The 24,013-nt window shown below is 48.8% G+C and overlaps 1 protein-coding gene across 1 annotated transcript in view; it reads right to left on the reverse strand.

Annotated features, from left to right (window-relative positions):
• Sergef (secretion regulating guanine nucleotide exchange factor) overlaps positions 1–24,013 on the reverse strand; it is a 228,881-nt gene that overhangs the window by 72,167 nt on the left and 132,701 nt on the right. Inside the window, 1 exon segment of the mRNA XM_045146373.1 lies at positions 21,073–21,109. Within this exon segment, the coding sequence (XP_045002308.1) occupies positions 21,073–21,109 (37 nt within the window).

Below are 24,013 nucleotides of genomic sequence, written 5' to 3' on the forward strand. Positions count from 1 at the left end.
AAGACCAGCCGAACATCGAAGAGATTGGGGTCAGTCAGGTCCCGGCTAAAAGGGCTGCTTCAAGCAGGGCAGCAGGGCTGAGGGAGGTAAAGGAACCGGTTTAGTGTCTAGAAGCAAGAAGAGCGTGGTTTCCGGTGCTGGAGAGGGCACAGTTAGAGATCCCCACTGAAGCCAGCGTGGAGGGGAACTCCCATTAGGACATGTCTGGGGCATGGGCTCGGGGGTACAGGGGCAAGGAAGAGGTCACTGAAGGTCAGAACGGAAGTGCAGGAAGGGCAGGAACAGACATGCTGAACAATGACACCGCCCAGAGCTTGTCCATAACTCACGCAATCTGCTCCGTGACAAGTACTTACAGAAGCCAGGGAGAAGCCAGCCATGGCTCAGAGACGGGGCCAGCTTGCCCACGCCTGTAGCGATTTAGCTCCAGAGCTGGACATCCTAGCCCCAAGTCCCCCTGCTCCCTTCACCCATGCTGCAGCTACTGGGGGGCTCCCAGCCTGAGGGTCTGGTTCCTGACTGGAGCAAGAGGGCCTCTACTATTCCAAGTAACATCAGAGTTCTTGCGACGTGAAATGTTAAAAGCAGTGAGCACACAAGAGGCCTCCTGATGGGCGAATGCTGGCACCACGCAGCGGGGTTTCCTGACCACCTCAGCTGCTGGCTTCCTGCCGCTGGAGCAGAAGGGACTAGGCCCCACGTTGCTCACGTGGTCTCCTCACCCCCACCTCTTTCTCTGCTCTTTTCTTTATTTCCTTTAAGGCTTGAAGTCATGACAACCAGTGCACCAAAGGCCCAAAACACAGCATCTCTTTTTTTTTGGTTTTTGATGAGAATACTTACCAAATCAATATTTTACAAAGTCACATGATTAAACCTACTGACATTCTTTCCAGATCCCTCTGTCAAACCATCACCAGTAGTTCAGGCCTGATTACATCATTCCCCTGCTCTGAGGCCTTCTTTCGCCGTTACATCGCAGGTGAAGACCTAACGTGCAAGGCCGTTGTGATCTGGTGTAAGCATGCCTGCGGACCGGCCTCCACAGTCTTCCTCTCCTCTGACGCCCCCACGTGCCCACAGTCGGCCCTCTCCTCTGATGCCCCCACGTGCCCACAGTCGGCCCTCTCCTCTGATGCCCCCACGTGCCCGCAGTCGGCCCTCTCCTCTGATGCCCCCACGTGCCCACAGTCTGCCCTCTCCTCTGATGCCCCCACGTGCCCACAGTATGCCCTCTCCTCTGATGCCCCACGTGCCCGCAGTCGGCCCTCTCCTCTGATGCCCCCACGTGCCCACAGTCTGCCCTCTCCTCTGATGCCCCCACGTGCCCGCAGTCTGCCCTCTCCTCTGATGCCCCCACGTGCCCGCAGTCTGCCCTCTCCTCTGATGCCCCCACGTGCCCACAGTCGGCCCTCTCCTCTGATGCCCCACGTGCCCGCAGTCGGCCCTCTCCTCTGATGCCCCCACGTGCCCGCAGTCTGCCCTCTCCTCTGATGCCCCCACGTGCCCGCAGTCTGCCCTCTCCTCTGATGCCCCCACGTGCCCACAGTCGGCCCTCTCCTCTGATGCCCCCACGTGCCCGCAGTCGGCCCTCTCCTCTGATGCCCCCACGTGCCCGCAGTCTGCCCTCTCCTCTGATGCCCCCACGTGCCCGCAGTCTGCCCTCTCCTCTGATGCCCCCACGTGCCCACAGTCGGCCCTCTCCTCTGATGCCCCCACGTGCCCGCAGTCGGCCCTCTCCTCTGATGCCCCACGTGCCCACAGTCGGCCCTCTCCTCTGATGCCCCCACGTGCCCGCAGTCGGCCCTCTCCTCTGATGCCCCACGTGCCCGCAGTCTGCCCTCTCCTCTGATGCCCCACGTGCCCGCAGTCGGCCCTCTCCTCTGCACTGTGCTCATGCTGGGTCCATTCTGCAGGCTTTCCTCTCCTTCCTCTTCCTTCTCATTGTGCAGCCACAGCTCAAGCTCTGTGCGGAGCTGCCTCTCCGCACTCGATGTTAGAGGCAGTGTGGGGAACAGACAGTCTCAGGCAGTGTGACGGGCAGAAGAGACTGTGCATGCCTCACACAAGCCTCCTAATTCACCCACATGGAAGAGGCCTCAAGAAAGAATACCACCTGCCCTCAGCGACAACCGCCTAGTGCTCGGGGCTCTCAACCTGGTGTTCTTTCTTTTTAAAAAATTATAAAATATCCATTATTTTAAAGACAGAGAGAGAAAGAGAGAGAGAGAATTGGTGTGCCAGGGCTTCAGCCACTGCAATGGGACTCCAGATGCTTGTACCACCTAGTGGGCATGTGTGACCTTGTGTTTGCCTCACCTTTGTGTATCTGGCTTATGTGGGATCTGGAGAATCAAACATGGTCCCTTAGGCTTCATAGGCAAGCACCTGAACCACTAAGCCATCTCTCCTGGCTTCTTTCTACTATATGGTTCAGCCTCTTAACGAATGACTAGATCCGTGAATGGCAGATGGGCAAATGGAATGCTCGCAGCCCTGCTCCGACAGTGTGTGTGAATGGTTACGGCTGTTCCACACGGAAGGGCTGTGGGTGTTCCATGAGGCCCAGGGGATTGTACAGAGGCACAAGGCAGCAGAGGCAGCAGCCACCGGCAGGTGGTGCAGAGGGACCCTGGTACAGCCCAGGACCCTGGGTGCTTAAGAGCCACACTGTGAGGCCAGGTGATGCCAGGGAGACAGGATGCTGCTGTCCAGACTCAGGAGGCTGGCTTCTGTCCAAGGGCGGGCACAGCAGGCTCACTGGCCAGACTGGCTATTGTCCAAGCTGCCCACTGCTACTCGTGGTGGCCTTGCAGGTACTGCGCTCTGAGGAGACACAAGGTCCAGGGGTAGCCTCTGCCCTTCAGACAAGGACAACGGCGCTTTTGCCATCTTCCAGAGTCACATGCACACTGAAAGCCCAGGCAACAATGCTGCCTGAGAAGCTAGTTTCCTGAAGCCTGGTCTCTGCAGGGAACCACACCATGCGAGAAGTACAGACTCCTGCAGGTCAGCAGAAGCTCGGACCCTGAGTTCCTCTGCTTCAAGCCTACACTTTCTCATCTGGGAAATGGGGACAATTCTTACCTACTTTACAGGTGATGACAAAATTAAGTTTTCCTTCACTCCCCCACCCCGCCCCAGTATTGGGGATTGAACCCAGGGCCTTGTACAAGCTAGGCAGGGGCTCTTCCACTGATGTATGACCTCAGCCCTCCAACGAAGTCTAAACGAGATGGACATAGGCAAACGGCCTGAGTGTTCCCAGCATTTAGTGCTCAACCACTGTCACTGAGCCCTGCTCTGGAACAGGCCTTAGCCTTGAAGAAAGCTGCCAGTTTCTGAAGTATTTTCCTAAATAACCAACCCACAACGGCTCCATGCTGCTTGAACCAGGAAGTTGACACAACTGGAGACATGGCCCTAGCTGACCCTGACCTGCCTTATTGCCCAACCACTTGCCCCTAGGCCATGACACCCATATCAAAGCCTTCCTTCTCCTCAACACAGACAGCTGCCCTCTCCCCCTTTCTTCACTCCCACCCAGACTTCCAAAGTTAATCCTTCCTTCCTTCTCTCTCTCCCTCTCGATTTGGATCCCTGTCTGCTTTGTATTTATTTATGCACTCACTCACTCATTTCATATTTATATGTAAAACGTGCCAGGTTTAATCCACAGCTCTCTTCTCCCTTAAATGTGAGTTCCACAAGATAATCATTCACTCTGTTCCTTCACAGCATCCAGAATGCCACATGTCACATTATCAGCAATGAGTAAGTTGGAAGGAGAGAGAGGACGATATCGTATGTAAATATGCATCTAGCATTTAATAAGCGTGTTAAATCTACTGAATGCAAGGAAAGAATACAACAATCAGACTAATTTAGATGAGAACAGAGTTCACAAACATGAGGACAGGCTTTGCGAGGTGCGGACAACTTTAGAAACTTTAACTGCCTGGGATAACACAGTCAGTGGCAGACACAGCGGCCAGAATACACCCCTTGCCCGGCAGGATTCCAGTTCACCCCAATTCATTTTTTTAAAAAAATGTATTTGCTGGGGGCAGGGGGATGAGAATGGGCACACCATGGCCTAATGCCACTGCAAACCAACTCCACACATATGTGTCACTTTGCACACTTGGCTTCATGTGGTTACTGGGTGCTGCAGTCAGGTTTACACTGTTGACAGAAATTACCCAACAGCAGCTTTTGAAAAAAAAAAAAAGGGGGAGTATTTTGCTTTACAGACTCTAGGGAAAGCTCCATGACAGCAGGGGAAAACAGTAGCATGAGCAGAGGGTGGACATCACCCCATGGTCAACATCAGATGGACAACAGCAACAGGAGAGTGTAACAAACACTGGCATGGAGAAACTGGCTATAATATCCATAAGCCCTCCCCCAACAATACACTGCCTCCAGGAGACATTAATTCCCAAATCTCTACCACCTGGGAACCTAGCATTCAGAACACCTAAGTTTATGGGGGACATCTCAATCAAACCACCACACTGAGGAATCAAATTCAGGCCATGAGACCCCAAAGAACCATCTAGAGAGAGTAATTTAGCAAATGTGGGAGCTTTTCCACAGCCTGAAATCCTCGTCTTGCCGTGTCATTGAGAATGGCTCTTGTAGAGAGTTGGCAACACTGCTTGCTCAGGAAAAATGGTGAAAAAAGTCACTAGAAGCCAAGGAGGTATACTTTAGGATGTAAGGCTTTGTGCTGAAAACACAAAAATGTGATTCTCAAACAATAACCAAGATTCTATAAAATCTCCATGTATGTATACATGCATGGGAGGCATTCGTGTATGTGATGTTTACGCAAGTGCATATGTGTGTGCACGTATTGTAGGTGCCAGAGGAGAGCTTCTGGCATCCTTTCTCAGGTGCTGCCTGCCATCTTTTGACGTGTGTAGTTGTGTGGTGCACTGTGTGATGTGATGTGTGTAGAGTGTATGCATGTGTGTGCACATGTGCAGAGATCAGAGGAGTATGCCAGGTGTCCTCATCTTTTGGCTCATTCGCCTGTTTTCTTAAGAGAGTGTCTCAGGCAACCCAGAGCTGTCATTTTCACCATTGCCCCACCTATCCAGGTCAGCAAGCCCAGTAATTCTCTAGTGTCTGTTCCCCACAGAACTGGCGTTACAGACATGTGTGGTCATACCCAGCTGTTTATGTGAGTCCTAGCACATCAAACTTGAGCAGCCTTGGGCCCTTTCTGGCCTTCTATGCAAGCACTCTTAACTGCTGAGCCATCCTTCTATCTGCCAATTTTGAGACAGGATCTCTCTTTGGCCCAGAACTCATCAAGCTAGACTGGCTCACCAGTGACCTCTAGGGATTCACCTATCTCCGGCTGGATTACAAACACTTGTCATTATGCCCAGCTCTTTTATATAGGTTCTGGAGATGGAACTTGGATCCTCATACTTCAACTGAGCTATCTTACCAGACCCACCTCTATATATTAGTGAACATTTCTGCAAATGCAAAAGGCTTAGTCATGTTTCTGGCCAGGTAGAGAGGGAAAGAGGGTGCTCCAGCTGCCTGGAGCTGAGCTAGGCAGGAACAATGTATCAGTCCTAGAGCTGAGCTAGGCAGGAACAATATATCAGTCCTAGAGCTGAGTGGGCAGGAACAATGTATCAATTCTAGAGCTGAGCTAGGCAGGAACAATGTATCAGTTCTAGAGCTGAGCTGGGCAGGAACAATGTAACATTTCTAGAGCTGAGCTAGACAGGAACAATGTATCAATTCTAGAGCTGAGGTAGGCAGAAACAATGTATCAATTCTAGAGCTGAGCTAGGCAGAACCTGAGACAGAACACAGTGCTGGAATCAACCAACAGCCCAGGCAGCCTCTGGGGATCACAGCCCAAGCTCCTGCCTGCGCACCATGTGCTGCCCAGCATCCCAACGCCAATGCACGTCTGGGGAGTCCCTACCTCTGTGTGCCTTGGGGCTGCTCTGGTCAAAACAGGAGCGAGGCAACCAGCCAAAGACTGCCATCAACAGCACGGAGATAACTGAGCCACCATCTGGACAGATAATGAAGTTGAATCCACACCTGACAATCAAAACTAGAATAGGTTCCAAATAGATCAAAGGTTTGCATGTTGTTGTTTTTTCTTTAAGCTATAAAAGAGAGAACTGGGGTTGGGTTGGAGATATGACTCAGTGGCTAAAGGCACTTGCAGGTTCAAATCTCTAGTGCCGATATAAAAGCCAGGTGCACAGTGGCCCATGAGTTGGAGTTCATTTGCAGCAGCAAGATGTCCTGGCACACACATTCTCTCTCCCAGTATCATACTCTTCCCTCTCTCTGCTTGCAAATTAACGAAGTATTTTTTTAAAAAGTTCTTGGCCAGGCATAGTGGCAAACGCCTTTAATTCCAGCACTCGGGAGGCAGAGATAGAAGGATCATTGTGAGTTTAAGGCCACTCTGAGACTACATAGTGAATTCCAGATCAGCCTGGGCTAGAGTGAGACCCTACCTCAAAATTTTTTTTTTAAAAAGTTCTTTATTGGGATGAAATGAGGAAAGTTCTCAACAGCCTGGAGTAAGGAGGGTGATCACTATTAAAATCCAGATGGCAGATGCAAAAAGACTAATAATTGAATCTATACTAAAAGAAAAGGTAGGGTGGAGAGATGGCTTAGCAGTTAAGGTACTTTCTGGCAAAGCCAAAGGACCCACGTTTGACTCCCCAGTACCTATATAAAGTCAGAAATAAAAGATGACACATGCATCTGTGTTTGTAGTGGCTAGAGGCCCTGGCATGTCCATTCTTTCTCTCTCTCTCTCTGACTCTTTCTCTCAAATATAAAAGTTACATGGAAAAAAACTATGAAGACAAAATAAATGAAAACACTAGAGACAAGAAGCTAGGAAAGCATGTCCAAAATTCACATCTTGGAAAAATGACTTACGGAGAAAACACTTAGGGTCCCACAATCCCCGGGAGAAAGAGGGCTGCCTTAGACTGCATGGGCTGTCCTAACAAAATACTTGGATGAGGTTACTTCTAAACAGGACCTTACCAGTAGCTCACAACATGGAGGCTAGGAAATCTAAGGCCAGGCTGGTCTAGTATCTAGAAAGGTCCATTTCTGAGAGGAACCTGTGAAGTGTTTTGTGAAAAGGACTCACAAGTTCCCTTTGGCCTTTTGAATTAATAATTAACCCCATTCATAGAACAGAGCCCTTGGGACCTAACCTCTCCCAAAGATCCCATGGGTGAATGTTCCCATACTGACTGGAGGCCAGGTTTCAACACTTAACATGGGGCAGGGGCACAAAGGCACAGCTTCCTTGGAAGGAAGAATAATGGCTTCCTAATTCCTAGTTCCCAGAGCCTGTAAATACATGTTACAAAGCAAGAGTGAACAGGTGACATTAAGTTGACTAATCAGCTGACATGAGAAAGACAGAGAAGGAGAGAGAACTGAGTTATCCACAGGGTCCAATGTAATCACAGGGGTCCTTAAATGGGGGGGCAGAAGAAGAGTTGGAGTCAGAAAATGTAGGAGACTCTCTGAACCACTGCAGGTTTTGAACATGAGGGTCTGCAAGTCACGGAATACGTGTGTCCCCTAGAAGGAGGAAAAGACAACAAGTGCTCTCTCCCCAGACCGTGCAGACGGGGACGAATTCTGCCAACTCACTTTCAGCCCAGAGACCTGTTTCAGCCTTCCGAGCTCAAACTCCAAGACAATACATGTATTTGGGGTAATTTATTATAGCAGCAATTAAAAAAGACTAATGCAGGGCTGGAAGGCTGGCTTAGCGGGTAAGGTGCCTGCAAAGTCCAAGGTCCCAGATCCAATTCCCCAGGACCCACGTCAGCCAGATGCACAAGGGGGCGCATGTGTCTGAAGTTTGTTTGCAGTGACTGGAGGCCCTGGCGCACACATTCTCTCTCTCTCCATCTTTCTTTGTCAAATAAATAAATAAATAAATAAATAATATTTTTTAAAAGACTAATGCAGTATGAAATAAAACTTCATAAAGAACATATACATAGCTCTTGAACATATGAAAGAATGCTCAAATTTCATCATTAGTAACCAAATTTACAAAGGCCACAATAATATGCAACAGGGTGCTCTGGGTCCAGGAAACTCCTTGAACCCCAAACCCTAGGTCTATATCTACTTTTTATCAGAGAATTGATTTTATAAAGACTGAGAATGGTAACTATTAAATTATATATATTGAGAGAAGTACAGAGCCAGGCAAAGGCACCCACTTGGCCAGAGATCCCACATGGAGGGCCAGAGAAGACTCTGGAAAGAAAAGAGAGAAAAGAAAGTTCAAAGAGTGCTTGCCATGTGGGAGTTGAAGGGAATGAGAGCCCATGTGGACAGTAAGGGCCAGGGGGTCCTCCCCTCAGCTCAGCCCAGCTGGCAAAGCCCAGGCCCAGTTGAGGGAAAACTTACCCGTAGCTGGAAGTTCCCAAGTGGTCAGAGAGTTCAGAAAGCCTACCCTCCCCTTGCAAATGTATTTACAACCTTATAATGGTGGGCCCTGTCCTCAGGCTCAGGTGAACCAGAGGGGACAGTTGGCTGGTTAGAGCTAGGGGCTGTCCCAGGAAGAGGCTAGCCTGGGGGCTGAACATAACCAACCACAATGTTTAAGTGCTGTGAAAGACTTCCCTCTCAGGAGGAGTCCAGGTTGCCCGTGGAAAAACAGGTCTAGGGAACAAAGCAAGAGATTTAAAAAAAAAAAAAAAATCAGATCATTTTTGATTTCTAACAAGTACAGACTTTCCTAACTTTTTACTTTCAGGGACCAGTCACCCTAACTGCATCTCAGATGTGTGTGTGTGTGTGTATCTTGCTGTACAGCCTAGCTTGTCTTCCAACTAGTGACCCTCTTGCCTTAGCCTTCTGAATGCTGGGATTATATATTAGTTTTAAAGAGAACAAAGTAGGAGGATCTACCACACAAACTAATAAAACAAGAATAGTTCAAAGCACACTCATTCATCTGTAGTCTCTTTTTCTAACAAAGGGGGTGCCACAGTTCAACAGGTGTTGTGTGATGTGGTCCTCTGAAAAGAAACAATGACGCTATCTTTATCAGAGGCAGCTGCGGCCTCACAGAGACTGTTCCCCCATAGAACAAGAGGGGCGAGGAGGGTCACTAGACCCTCACCTGAGATCTCAACCTCCCCTGGGCCACATGTAATGATGCTGATGTGATGATGTAACGAGGTCTTACCGCCTCAGAGGGACACTGGGTGTGTAGAGAAAGGACAATCACGGGACAGGAGCTCCATCTATGGGGAGGCTGTCATCCGTGCGTGGATGATCCCTTCAGTGTACCAGCTTTGGGGTCTCCACACCCCTCTTAGCAACCCTTTACTCATGCTCTGTAATGAATCCCAATAGACTCCTTGGTTTGCCAGGGTAAACTTTAGTGAAACTGGCCTTAGGTTTTTGGGATACCTCATCTGGGGGAGCAAGTGTTCATCAACATCTCCCTAGAATACAGTTCACACAACAATGGGGGGGAAGATAAGCTTTTCAATAAATGGTTCTGAAGAAAGAGGTTTTTTAGGTCTAAATATGGAAAACGAGGGGCTGGAGAGATGGCTTAGTGGCTAAGGTACTTGCCTATAAAGCCTAAGAACCATGTTCGACTCCCCAGATTCCATGTAAGCCAGACACACAGGTGACGCATGCACAAGGTCGCACATGCACACAAGGGGCATGTGCATCTGGAGTGCGACTGCAGTGGCTGGAGGGCCTCGCACTGCCCCCCATAAAGAAAATACATAATAAGAAAGTAGCAACCGCAGAACATTCTTTTGATCTTAGAGTGTGCAACATGTCTTAAGCAGGCTACAAATACCTCACACGGCTAGAGAAAGGGCAAACTGGGCTTCATTACAGTAAGAGGGCTCATCAAAAGACATCACTGACCGGGAGAGGATGGTGCGATGTGCACATACGCTGCACAATGATGCCTGCAATGCGCATGTATGTGTCACACGCCTCGGAGGAAAGCACGTAGATCCCCTGAATGAGAGTGGGCACAGACTTAAAATCCTTGGACTGGAGTTTTTGGATACAACAGACAAAGAAGCCACTGAAGTGAACCAAAAGCACAGGAAGAGGCCCTCCCCATCCTCAGCTCCCTCGATCCGTCAAAGTCTACAGTGCACACTTGACAAAGTGCCTCGCAGAGCTGCGGGGCTGACAGGGCCTTCCAGGGAGGGGCGTGGTAGGATGTGGCAGGAACAGAGAACTTTCCAGACTGCTGGTGGGCATGAGCTGGTACAGCTACTTTGGAAAGCTGTTAGATAGTATCTACTAATGTCAAACACATGACCTAGAAAATACTACCCTTGGGCTGGAGAGATGGCTTAGTGGTTAAGCGCTTGCCCGTAAAGCCTAAGGACCCTGGTTGGAGGCTCGATTCCCCAGGACCCACGTTAGCCAGATGCATAAGGGGGCACATGCATCTGGAGTTTGTTTGCAGAGGCTGGAAGCCCTGGCGTGCCCATTCTCTCTCTATCTGCCTCTTTCTGTCTGTCTCTTAAATAAATAAATAAAAATCAAAAAAAGAAAATCCTACCCTTGGTTCCACACCCAGAAGAAATCCACGCGTATGTTCATCAAAAGACACATATACTGTTCACAGCAGCGTGACTCACAGTCTCCCAACTGGAAACCCAACAGTTCACCAATAGTTAAGCATATAAATAAGTTGTGGCATGGTCACACGGTGGAATATTACTGAGCAATAAAGAAGAACCATTGTTACATACGGTACAAATTCTTACCGACACCATGTGCGAGAGAAAAGACGCCAAATGGAAGAGGATTATTTACATAAAGTTCAAACACAGACAATACCTTTGGAGACAGAGGAATAGAGGCAGGCTCTGGAGACGGCTTACTGATGGAGATTAATCACGTAGAAGCCTATGGAGTGCTGGAACATTCCGTACTTTGATCCAGGGTGTGGTTTCTTAGGTACATCCTTGCATGAAATCCACATCCTTGAGTACGCACACTCCCTGTGTGCGGCACCAGATCTGTCAGCACCGAGGCCCAATACTAACAGGAACAACGGGTGTGCTCTCCTCCTCATTCCCGAGGGGTCAGTCCGTCGTGGTGGGGGGCATGATGGCCCGGCTTACGTGGTGGCAGGCGGGCAGAGTGTGGAGTGGCAGCAGGAAGGGGTCAGGGCAAGCTATGGGCCCCAAAGAAATGTCATCAGCAACCTGCGTCCGCCAAGCAGGCCCACCTTCCACAAAGCCACCACTACAGTCTGTTCAGATCTTTGAATCTATTGATGGATCAAACCATCCAGGAGGTGAATGTCTTCATGATCTAATCATCTCTGCAGATGCCCTCACAGGCCCCCTGGGCTGTGGACCTTTCTGACCAGGCCCAACACTGGCTGCTTAACTGATCTCCTAGGCATTTCTCAATCCAAGCAAGCTGACAACCCCGATTTGCCATCATAAATGTTATGCTTCAAGTTTAAAAGTAATTAAAAAGCCACATTGAGTAGCTGTCCATCTATCATATCAGATTGGCCAAAAGCCCAAATCTGCACACACTCCATTAGGGATTCTGCAAAAGAAAACAGGCACCACTGCATGTGGCTGGCCCAGTGGAGATGCTCTAACCCTTGTGCAGGCCAATTCTCCAGTATCTTGCAACATTAAGAGGACATTTTCTCTTTGATACAATGGCTTTGCTTGTAGGAACTTATCCCATGACCACACTAGCTCACAGTGACAACAGTACTTCACAGTGGTACCAGCTCATCAATGACTTGGGACAGAGAAAGCATTTCTTCCTTCCTCCCACACCGCACACTGAAACATGTGTGTCTGAACTTGCCTCAAATCACTCTACAAAGCCCTGGGGTTTGAAGGTATCACTGCTAGTGCCAGAAAAGAGTAATTTCTCTGTATTACATTTTCTTTCTATTAAATTCCTCCAGGACCATGTTTGATGAGTTTCAGGCCAAGGTCAGATGCTTTGCTGTATATCTCACAAAGGACAAAGGTTCCACAACTGGAAGTTATCAGCACAACGATGCACGGATTGTAATTTCAGCTTAGTCAAAGGACTGGCTTTGCCTGGAGAAGGGGCTACCACACTTTCTGCCAATATCCAGTTCTTTCATGCCTGTATGGCAAGCCTTGTGTTCCAGGAAAAAGTAAAGTCCTTCCAGGGCTTGGTGCAGAGTGGGGACAAAGGCCCCACAGCCAGCTCTCTCTTCTCCAGGGGAAGGGAAGGTTAAGCCTTTTGCAGAAAAGGCAGGCACATCAAGCCCAGACAAGCTGCTCGGGGAAAGCACGACCACTCGGCCAGCGCCCCACTCAGCCAGCGCCAGAAGTGAGGGGCCTGCCGGCTGGGGCTGCGGGGTGCCTGCCTCTTCCGAGCGTGGCGGCCACGGGCCCTCAGCTCACCTCTGCTGACCGCAGCGTAGGTCCACAAATGCAAGGTTTGTCGGATGTGGAGGGAAGGCAGGAAAGAGGGAAGGAAGAAAGGAAGCAACGACGGGAAGAAAATACGGTGGTGAGCCAACCCGGTGAGTGAGGAGTGTTGACTCGGCTGTGACCATGATTTCACAGACCAGTGAGGCACTGACTGGAAGAGGCCCAAGGAGAGTGGCCAGCCCAGGTACAGCCAATGGCATCATCTCTCTCTCTCTCTCTCTCTTTTTTGTTTTTGTTTCTCGACGTAGGGTTTCACTCTAGCTTAGGCTGACCTGGAAGTCACTATGGAGTCTCAGGGTGGCCTTAAACTCATGGTGATCCTCCTACCTCTGTCTCCTGAGGGCTGGGATTAAAGACATGTGCCACTGCGCCCGGCTTTATCATCTCTCTCTTAACTGTCACCCAAGGAGCTCCGCCCAAATCCAGCTGGGCTTCCTTGTCTAAGACAGGAACTCACAATGCCTTGCATCCTGCCTCACCACAGGGGTGGCCTGGTGCCAAGTGTGATAAAAAAAACTTAACTGGGAAACTAAAGATGAACTAACCATACAGCAAAGAGGGGGATGGATGCCTAGAAGCAAATGAAAATACCGGAGTAGAATTTCCTTCCCTGGAGTAACAGACTTGTGCGGAGGGCTTGTCTCAGGCTGGGTCCCTGCGTGGGCCAGAATCCTCACCCGGAACACATCGGGCTGGCACTGTCCCAGGCTGCGAGGATGCACGTACCTGCAGACAGGGACCCCAGCTCCAGCAGCTGTGATACGAGGCACGGGAGTTGGGGGGCGGGGCTTGAGCCTCAGCCCCTTGCAATCAATTATAATTACTTCTTTTCTTGTGTTCATAACAGATAACAACAGTAATAATCATAACTAACATTTATTGACCCTTTACTTTTGTGTCGGCCATTGTTCTTAGCACTTTACGTAAGTACCCTCTGAGGTCAACCATATGATATTCCAAACGAGGTAACAGGACAGAAAGCTTAAGCCACTCAGGTCAGGTGACATGGCTGGTAGTGGTGACGGCAGCGCCTGTGTTCCCTACGCGCAGGACGTGGAGCGCAGACCGAGCAGGCCCGGAGGCGGGCACGCTGCTCTGCCGTGTGCCGCGTGAACCTGGGCTTTCTTTGAGAATGCACCTTCCTCGTGCACTGTGGCAGCTTCCCAGAACACGGGAGGTCCTCGAGGACGGCCCTCCGCCTTCTCTGCCTCACCCCCCTTTCTAGTATGTTTGGTCTATGACGTATTTGTTAAGACATCAGGGGTGCATCTACCCTTGAGCAATGTTCAGCTTCTTCCTGCTTTGTTTTAGTCTATTCTAGAGTTATTTTGTGCCTATTGTGGATGGCATACAGCACCTGGTGGTGGGCCAGAGCTTAGGAGTGGACTGAAGGCAGGATTCCATCCACCACGGCAATGGCAGTGGGGCAGGGGCAGGAGCTAGCTGGAGGGAGGGCCTCTCCTCCAGGCATGCCCTCTAGCGGGGATACTCTGTTACTTCTGCTAAAAGAGCATGCACCCTGCAGGGCACCTCCCCTGACTATGTTCCTCTGGGGCACCTCTGGCTCCCAATTCCCAGGCAGTTGTGACTGGAGGCTCAACATTCCTGACCCTGGACCCATTCATCCAATACACTGAGCCAGACAGGCACTGAAGAGAAGATAAAAACATATCTGGGGCTGGAAGATGGCTTAGAGGTTAAGGCGCTTGCCCGCAAAGCCAAAGGATCCCGGTTCAATTCTCCAGGACCCGCGTAAGCCAGATGCACAAAGGGACACATGCATCTGGAGTTTGTCTGCAGTGGCTGGAGGCCCTGGCGCACCCATTCTCTCTCTCTCAAATAAATAAATAAAACATATTTTTAAAAACCATATCTTTCTTTTTAGTTATTATCATTTCAATTATTCTGGGATGTGGGTATTGTAACAGGAGCTGGCAGAACGTAGAATCACTGTGTAAACCAGGCTGGCCTCTAACATGAGGAAACCCTCCTGTTTTAGCCCTTGGGTGCTGGGCTACAGTGGATTCTTCCACACCAGGCTTCCTCTATTTACTGAAGCTTGGTAGAGGCTGGAATCACTCCCAGGGCCTCATGCAACTAGGCATGCTCTGGACCGCTGAGCTGCATTCCCAGCCCCTCGTGGTTTCAAAGGACTCATCCCATGTCCCATTCTACCATGGCTTCCTCACTGGGCTAACACCGGACACTTTGTTCTCGAAACATCTTAATTTCTTTCTCCTAACAAAGAAATACTTCAGTAGAACCTTCTCATGTCTCCCTCCCCTAACAAGGGAAATGAGGAAAAAAAATACCCGAACCAGGCATGTTGTATAGGGCTTTATCTCCCGGATCTTCAGCCCAGTCCTGCAAGGAAGTGTTACTGTCCCCAGTACACAGACGAGGAGGGCTGGCACTGCACGGCGACAGAGCCAGAGTGAACTGAGGCGCTCAGCCCGAGCCTCGCTCTCCAGGCCCTGGGCTCTCTGTCTGCTCAGCCCGATCGCCGCTAGCTCTGGCTCCCGCATGTGGACGGTGTGCTTCACGCACTGCGACTCCCTGTGCTATTCTCGGGGAAGCTGCTCTCTCCCAGGCCAGTGACAGTAGCCATGGTGGACCACCAACATGCCAAGGCTCGCCTTGGACCCTTGCATCAGCTTGTCTTCATTACACACTGGCTGGCGCAGTTCTGGTATAAAGACGAGACGCTGCAGCCGAGCACACCGGTTTGCTGTTACGTCTTCAGAGTCCTGCTCTGACCCCAGTCCCTCGGCTCCCCAATGCTGAGGGCAGAGCCCTCCTCGGCTGTCTTCGGCTCTGCCCCTTTGCTCAGCATTTCTGGGCCTGCAACCGGTGCTTCGGATTACTGTGACCCCAGGCAGCTGTGCCAGTGCCGCTCCAGCAAGAGGCCTGAGCCTCTGCTTACACCGGTGCTGCTCTGAGCGGGATGGGCAAGAAAGGGGAGGGGAACACGAGACCTTTCCCTCCAGCTTAGGGTCAGGGCCAGGCAGGAGGAACAGAGCGGAGCTCTGATGCGGGGTGGGCAGAGGCGGGTTGCCGGTGAGTCCTAACACACAGAGCTGCGGAAACCTGCTCTTCTGATTTTTAAAAAAATTTTTTTTGTTATTTTTGTTTATTTATTTGAGAGAGACAGAGAGGAACAGGAAGGGGCAGATAGAGAGAGAATGAACTGAGCGCACCAGGGCCTTCAGCCACTGCAAACGAACTCTAGACGCATGCACCCCCTTGTGCATCTGGCTAACGTGGGTCATGGGGAATCGAGCCTCGAACTGGGGTCCTTAGGCTTCACAGGCAAGCGTTTAACCGCCAAGCCATCTCTCCGGCCCCTGGTTTTCTGATTTTAATTCTCCAGTTTATAGACGAGGGAACTCAAGCCCAGAAAAGGCAATCTCATGAACTAGTTACATCAGTTAATAAGGACTCATACTTCTAAAGCCCTTCCTGGGAGCTAAGGGCCATCCTAGTAGCATGGTGTCTCATTGAACTTTCACAGCAGCACCGAAGGAGGCATTACGACCACCCTTGTCTTAAAGACACACACATGCATGCACGTGCACACAAACACACATGCACAAAAGAGGTAGAAAGAGGGGCTAAATACTTTTTCCCAGTTCATACTGCAGTAAGCAGAAAACTACACTGAGCTCAGGCCCGCTGGTATGACATAACAGTGTTTATAATGCCTGGCTTCTTAAGACTGGATTGTCATCCCATATGAGACCATGTTACTGAACATTGAGGTCATGAAAAATATGGCAACAGGAAAAGTTTTCTGAACATATAACAACCAAAAATTAGTCCAAATCAAGCACATAGTGGATCCAAGTGTTTCTGGCAATGTCTGTGTGCGTTGCTTCATGCGAATGTCCCTGTAGCCTTGGTTCGGAATACATGTGTGCCTGGCACCGTGGACATGCCATCAGGCCACACAACACCCACAAAGGCTTCCTGAAGCACCTCAGGTCAGAGGAGTTATGGGCTGTGGTGTCGTACTATGCAAAGCTTTCTGATGCTATAGGAACAAGGTGTAAGCAGCAGACAACCTTTCAATATTGTGCTGCTGTCACCCTTCAGCACATAAGCATCACATCAATGTATGCGTGGAGTGCGCTGTGCTAGAATGCTTAAATTTTAAAATGCTTAAAAATTACTGTTCGAGGGAGGCCCACGAGGCTCCCAAACAATACAAGCTATTGACACTGCTCTCGGGTGCCCATCGGAGCGAGTAAAGACGCCACACGTTTTGGTTGCAGGACACTGAGAAATCAAGCTGCACCTGAGCTGGAAGCTGCAGCACTGTTAGCCAGTTTTGAAAGTGCAGGAAGGTGCTACGCAGGCTGCTGGGGGAGAAAAGCCATCGACAGTCTTACCCACAGCAGCGGACTCCGCAGCCATCCAGCCAAGCAGCGGCTACATGTGCCCACGGGTGTGGTGATGGCAGGACTGTTATGGGGGTAACCACTACTCTTTGGTTATATTTGGGGTCTGCTCCAGGGGAGGGAGCTGTGGCTGTGAAGGTCACAGGCCCTATGATGGGGCTACTACTATTGTTTGGCTGAATATGTGGTGCCCGTCAAATTGCCTTCTAAATATTCATGTCCATGCCCAAGGACTAGTGCTCTTCTCAGCTTTGGTCAGAAAAGCTTCCCCCCCCTTTTTTAATAGTTATCAGTCACCACTGGGAAGACTCCAAGCTTGTCCAAGTGCTGAGAATTGACAATGGAGTCACGAAACGAGACATCTATTATACCCTCCAAGGCTTAGGGACCACTGTAGAAGAGGGAGGCGGAGGTGGAAGCGCGTGAGAAACAGAGGATGGGGAGGCGTGCTGTGGAACACTGCCTACCACACACCACGTGGCTATTGCACCCACACTGCCTTTCACCTGTACAGAACCTACGCAATATTGGGCCCACCCACATTGTCTTGTGAATAGTGGTAAGCGTGAGGCATGCCCCTCCCTGTGGAGTTACTGGTTTCTAAGGGGAGACATTTTCTTTCTTTTTTTTAATATATTTTACTTAATTATTTATTTGAAAGAGAGAGAAAGAGGCAGGGAGAGAGACAGAATAGGTGAGCCAGGGCCTCTGGCCACTGCAAACGAACTCCAGATGCATGAGCCCCCTTGTGCATCTGGCTTACATGGGTCCTGGAGAATCGAACCTGGGTCCTTAGGCTTCACAGATGAGTGCCATAACTACTAAGCCATCTCTCCAGCCCCAAGGGGAGACATTTTCTTCAGTGGTATAGTCATTAGTAAGTTGTCTGTGCTCTGGTAAAAATAACCCTCTACCCATCCTCATGAAAGCAGCCTAAGTAAACTCATGTCTCTCTCTCTCTCTCTACACACACACACACACACACACACACACACACACACACACACATTAAAGTAGAAGGGAGACTAGTTAGGACCAAGAATTCAGATGAAAGGGATGGAGGGGGAGAATGAGAAGAAACAGGAGGGAATTTGATCAAAAGACATAATATATGTATGAAAATTGTCAACAAATAAAATTTTTAAGAAGTTTTTTAAAAAGAAAAATATTGGGGCTGGAGAGATGGCTTAGTGGTTAAGCGCTTGCCTGTGAAGCCTAAGGACCCCGGTTCGAGGCTCGGTTCCCCAGGTCCCAAGTTAGCCAGATGCACAAGGGGGCGCACGTGTCTGGAGTTCGTTTGCAGAGGCTGGAAGCCCTGGCGCGCCCATTCTCTCTCTCTCCCTCTATCTGTCTTTCTCTCTGTCTCTGTTGCTCTCAAATAAATAAATAAAATTAAAAAAAAAAAAAAAAGAAAAATATTGGGCTGGAGAAATGACCCAGCAGTTCTGGTGCTTGCCTGTAAAGACTAAAGGTCTGGGTTCAATTCCCTAGCACCCACGTAGAGCCGGATGCACAAAGTGGTGAGCTCATCTGCAGCTTGTTTGCAGCAGTTAGAGGCGCTGCAGTGCCCATTCATATTCCCATTCTCTCTCTCTTGCAAATAAAGAAACCATTTTTTTAAAAAAACATTGCTGTTTGAGTTTCATTAAAAAAATCATTAAACGAGTTCTGGCTTGATATTTTCACAGTTTCCAACAATTCATGAAATGGCCTGAAACAGACACTATCAATTTATAACATATACTTTTGCAAAGCAGTGATTTCAGCATTGATGGCTATCAAATCAAAATATCAATCAACTGTGGAAAAGATGTTGAAGACGCTCTATGTCCTGCAGGGTCAAATGTTTAGCTGTTGAATAAATGAGCACATCCATCCTGCAGTTCCCTTTTTGTTACTGGGATCAATACCTGCCCAGAAGCAGCTTACGGAAGGGTAAGGGTTACTCTAGGCTTTTACAGACTCCAGGCTCACTTCAGCGAACATCCACAGGAGAGAGGCGAGAACCAGCAAGCGCAAGCTGACCCAAGAGCTGACCCAGTGACACACATCCTCCAGCAGGGCTCCAGCTGCTGAGACTACGTAGATAGCTCAATCTTAATTTTAAAAAATACCTGAGGCTATGGGGACATTATATTTAAACCAGCATACATGTCAGTATGCAAATTTGCTTGCCTTTAATAAATACTAAAATTATATATATATAAAAGAATCACAGGTAGAGAGGTGGTTCAGTGGTTAAAGGTGCTTTCTTGTAAAGCCTGAAAGCCCAGGTTCAAGTTCCCAGTCTCTACATGAAGCCAGGTGCAAAACCTGCCACCTGCACCTAGAGTTAGTTTGCCGTGGCAGGAGGCCCTGGCACACCCATACTTGTTCTCTTTCTATCTGCTTCTTTCTCCCTGTCTAACTCTCTAATAAATAAGTTAATTTTTTTAACTGCCTTAAAATAAATTTCTTGGTGGAAGAGGTGGTGGAAAGGATTTGAGAGAACCAATGGATGGGGAAGAGTACTTTGGAATGCTGTCTTCCAGACACAGAGTAGCTGTTGAATTCATGACCTCCCAAGGGCTGTCACTACCTACACAATATAAAATATCTATAAAATATGAGGACAAAATTAATAATAATAATAGTGATGATGACATCAAAGTAGAAGAGGGACTAGTTGAGAAGAAGGGGTTCAGCGCAGATGGGGAAGAGGGGTCAAAGGCGGTGGTGGAGGGGATTACGATCAGGGTACATTGTGTATATGTATGGAATTGTCAATAAAAAGTTAAATTAAATAAATTCCTTTAAAGTTTTTTATTTATTTATTTGAAAGAGTAATAGAGAAATGGAGGGAGGGAGGGAGGGAGGGAGGAAGGGAGAGAGAGAGAGAGAGAGAGAGAGAGAGGGAGGGAGAGAGGGAGAGAGGGAGAGAGAGAGAGAATTGGCATGCCAGGGCCTCCAGCCACCTCAAATCAACTCCAGATATGTGTGCTCCAATTTGTATCTCACTTACATGGGTCCTGGGGAATCGAACCTGGGTCCTTTGGCTTTGCAGGCAAGTGCCTTAACCATTAAGCCATCTCTCCAGCCCCAAATTTCGTTTTTAAAGATTATATCTTTTTATTTGAAAGAGAGAGGCAGATAGACAGATGATAGATTGATAGATCAATAGAGACAAAGAGAGAATGGGCATGCCAGGGCCTCTAACCACTTCAAACAAACTCCAGCACATGCATCACCTTGTGAATCTGGCTTTACACGGGCACTGAGGAATCGAATCTAGGTGGCTTTGTAGGCAAGTGCCTTAATCGCTAAATCATCTCTCCAGCCCCCAAAAACTTTCTTTATGATTTATTATCAACAAATGTTTGACTTATCTGCCTACTTTATATACCTATATACCCAGAATCATGTAACAGTTTCTTGGATAAAAGGGGTTGTGAGGAGAAAGAGTTTAAGAAACCCTGTTTTAATCTACTATGAGGGAGAGACTACCTGTGTGAATGTAATGAAAAGCTTAGCAGAATGGATTGCTCATGTGTTTAATCATGAAAACCCTGAACTTGAGTTATCCAGAGCCAACTAAAGGGAAGTCTCAATTAACCAGAGGTTTAGGTCCAAGTGTGGGCTGCTGAGTGAAATCCTAAAAAGCAGTGAGGGTTAAGGGCAAGACTGCATGTTTTCAATGAAGGGACCAAAGAGTAAAAAACGTAGCAAAAAGGATTTATTCAAAGAACCAGAAGCCATCTAGCCCACTCTCATTTTAATGCCTCACTGGCTACACATGATGCCTCAAGACTGAATTAAGATCTTTAACTGCCACTTCTTGAGGCGGGGCCAACTCAGGATACTTACAAACATGCTCAATGAGAAGGACTGAAATGCTTAGAAAAGGAGCTACCAATAGATTTTGGTCAACTGAAAGTTTTCATTTCCCCCAAATCATCCTCAACACAAGCATGCACATACACTCCCCTGGTTTTTGGTTAACTATGAATATGTTTGTTTAGTGTTTTTTCTTTCTTAAGATAGCCTTGCTGTGTACCCCAGGTTGGCCAGGAACCTGGGATCCTCCTGCCTCAGCTTCCCAAGTGCAAGGATTACAGATGGATGTGCACCACCCCGCCTGGCTCTGGCTCCCAAGAGTCTTCTCAAAGTCTGTCACATGAATTCAGAATAGGCAACTTATCAGTATAAAAATTACTTACCAATTACTGCCAAATTATGCTCTGAGCCACAAGAAACCTATAAAAAAAGAAAATGTATGATATTAGAGAAAATATGCATAGAAATCTCAGCCAATATGTTTTATGGTTACAGTTACTTTTTAATGACACTAACCTTCATTTTTGGCAAATTTTTGGAAAGAAGTGGAAAAGAACATCATATACAAAGGTTAGAACTATAATTGCAGCATATTCACAGCTACAGAAAGAGAAAGTGTGAAAAAAACACTGAATAGGAATGTACCAAGATGTGAAAGAAGTTGTCTTTAGCCAGTTAGACTATTGGTGATTCTTTTTACTTTTTTTTTCCAGTTTTCAAATTTTCTATAATGAGCATATGTTACTTTAAAATTGGAAAGATAAGGCAATAAAGATAACAGTTTTTGAACACTGAACTAAAAAGACCATCACTCTCATCTTGGCTGGTAACATGAGCGAAGAAGTCGGCAGACCAGACGGTTCTTTCCTCATCTGCATCCTTTCCCCCACCTTGTTCCTCCACCCAGGATGCCCTCTCCCCTGCTGCCAGCCTAAAGTCTCTAGTCATCCTCCAACCCCGAAGCAGCTGCCTGAGCTCACTGGCTATTGCTTGTAGGATAACTCAGGCACTCCTCCAGTCTGCCGTGGACCAGAGGCAATGTCACAGCAGCCAGCCTGTTGCCTTTCAGTATTTCTTCCTGCCTTGGCTCTAGGCCTCGTGCTAGGTTGTGAGTCAAGTGTTTCCCACCACTGATAGAAACTTCTTGCCTTTCAGTCTTCATTACCTAACGATTACCAGGAGGAAGTAACTGGGGATACAAGAGCATAAATGGTTCCCTGGGTGCTAATTAAGTTCCTCTAGAGCCTGCAGAAGCTTTGCACGACCTTTCCCAGATGCTCATGCTGGCTCCTGGCAAGCGGAAGGAGGCAGAACCTCTGGAATGTCACTGTGGAAAGGACCGCAGCACTGGGCTATGCCAGAGAGAGGACAGCGGAAGTAACTTGTGAGCAGACCTGTGTCTAAACAAACACAAGTGACACCATCCTGTCTGCTTCTACTTGTATGGAGCCAGCACTCGGGATCCGTGCATGAGTGATCCCACGTGGCACTCGTCTTTCTGCACCGGGCTTGTTTCACCTAACATAATGTTCTTCAGACTCATCCACAGTGTCCCTTAATGACTGGCTAATTACAGCATGTTGTATTCCGGAAAAATGGTAAGAGTAGATTTCACATTTCTCACCACAAAAATGAAAAGCAGGCGAGACAATACAGGTATTAGCATGACTGAAGCATTCCACGTGTTTTTATTGCAGAGCTCATGTTATATTCGACAAACAAAAATATACCTCAGGTATGTATCTGGTAATTTGAAAAAACGAAGGGAGCCACTCTGACTCTCAAGTTCCTGTCTTCTTCCATTATCTTTCGTGGGTGAATTGTATGTTGTGGTATTTGTGGGGTACGCGTGTGTACCGGGATGTGCATGTCCCATGCACACATGCGTATACCGGGGTGCGCATGTCCCGTGCACACGTGTGTGTACCGGGGTGCGCGTGTCCCGTGCACACGTGCGTGTACCGGGGTGCGCATGTCCCGTGCACACATGCGTGTCCCGGGGTGTGCGTGTCCCGTGCACAGGTGCGTGTCCCGGGGTGTGCGTGTCCCATGCACACGTGCGTGTCCCAGGGTGCGCGTGTCCCGTGCACACGTGCGTGGGGCCAGCAGCGGGCCCGGCGTCCTGCCCTAGGGCTCTTCACCTTCTTTCCCCACGAGAGCGCCGCTCTGAGCCTGCAGCTCACAGCTTGGTGGCTACACGGGAGGTCAGCGTGCCCCGAGAGCCTCGGCCAGCGCTGGGGTACTCACTGCATGCGGCCCTCGGCTTTCGGCACGGGGTCCGGGGATCACTCGGTTCCTCACACCCGTGCAGCAAGTATCCTTACCCGCTGAGCCATCTTCGCAGGCCCTCGCTGCTTTTCCCTCTTCCTCGGGGAAGTGGATGGGAAGGTTCTGGCGGCGAGGGGGAAGGGCAGCATGGCCTCCTGCTTTAGCTTGCATGAAGCTGGGCTTCCCTGACCTGGTATCCATGGGAAAGAAGGGAAGACTCCTTTGTAGACTCCCAGACAGACTGCGGGAAGGAAGCTGCTCTGGCTACGTAATGCTTGGCCCCGCTGAGTTGTCTGTTGTTTGCTTGCGTCTCCGAACGCCTCACCCAGGACCACATGCACCGCCCAAGTTCATGATAAGCTTCCTGGTATAGGGGCTGGCTCCCCAGGTCTGTTACAGGAAGCAGCTTAGAATGATAAATACAACAAAAAACTTAGATGTCTAACAATGAGGGAAGATGTACATTATGATATAGCCATTTGATGGGCTGTTAAGCAGCCTTGGAAAATGATGTTTATAACAGGAAATACTCATGAGATCATGTGAACTGAAAAATCTCATGAAGATATCTATAATGTTACCTCAGCTCGAATATAAAAAATGAATAAAAATGACTGGAAGAAAAAACACCGAAGTGTTATGAGTGCCTGGTGCTAGTCTGGGAGTGAGAACGGCACTCTGAGTATGGCTCTTCTGTTTCTTTCTCCTCTAATTTTTTTGGGGGGTGGAGGGTAAGGTCTCGCTCTAGCCCAGGCTGACCTGGAATTCACTACATAATCTCAGGGTGGCCTAAAACTCATGGTGATTTTCCTACCTTTGCCTCTCAAGTGCTGAGATTAAAGGCGTGTGTCACCATGCCCAACTCTCCTCTAAATTTTACCACTCTTATAATCATGGAAAATATTAATTAGAAAAAAATAAATATAACGCAGCTCTGTCCACAGAGGAAACATACCTGACCACAGCATTTGGTGTATTTACAAAGAGTTGGGCAGTGGGGAGATTGAAAAGAAGCAGAACTCACTTAGCAGCAGTAGATGCATCACGGAGGTAGGA

This window comes from Jaculus jaculus, chromosome 3 (genome assembly GCF_020740685.1).
Source record: "Jaculus jaculus isolate mJacJac1 chromosome 3, mJacJac1.mat.Y.cur, whole genome shotgun sequence".
Classification (NCBI taxonomy): domain Eukaryota; kingdom Metazoa; phylum Chordata; class Mammalia; order Rodentia; family Dipodidae; genus Jaculus; species Jaculus jaculus.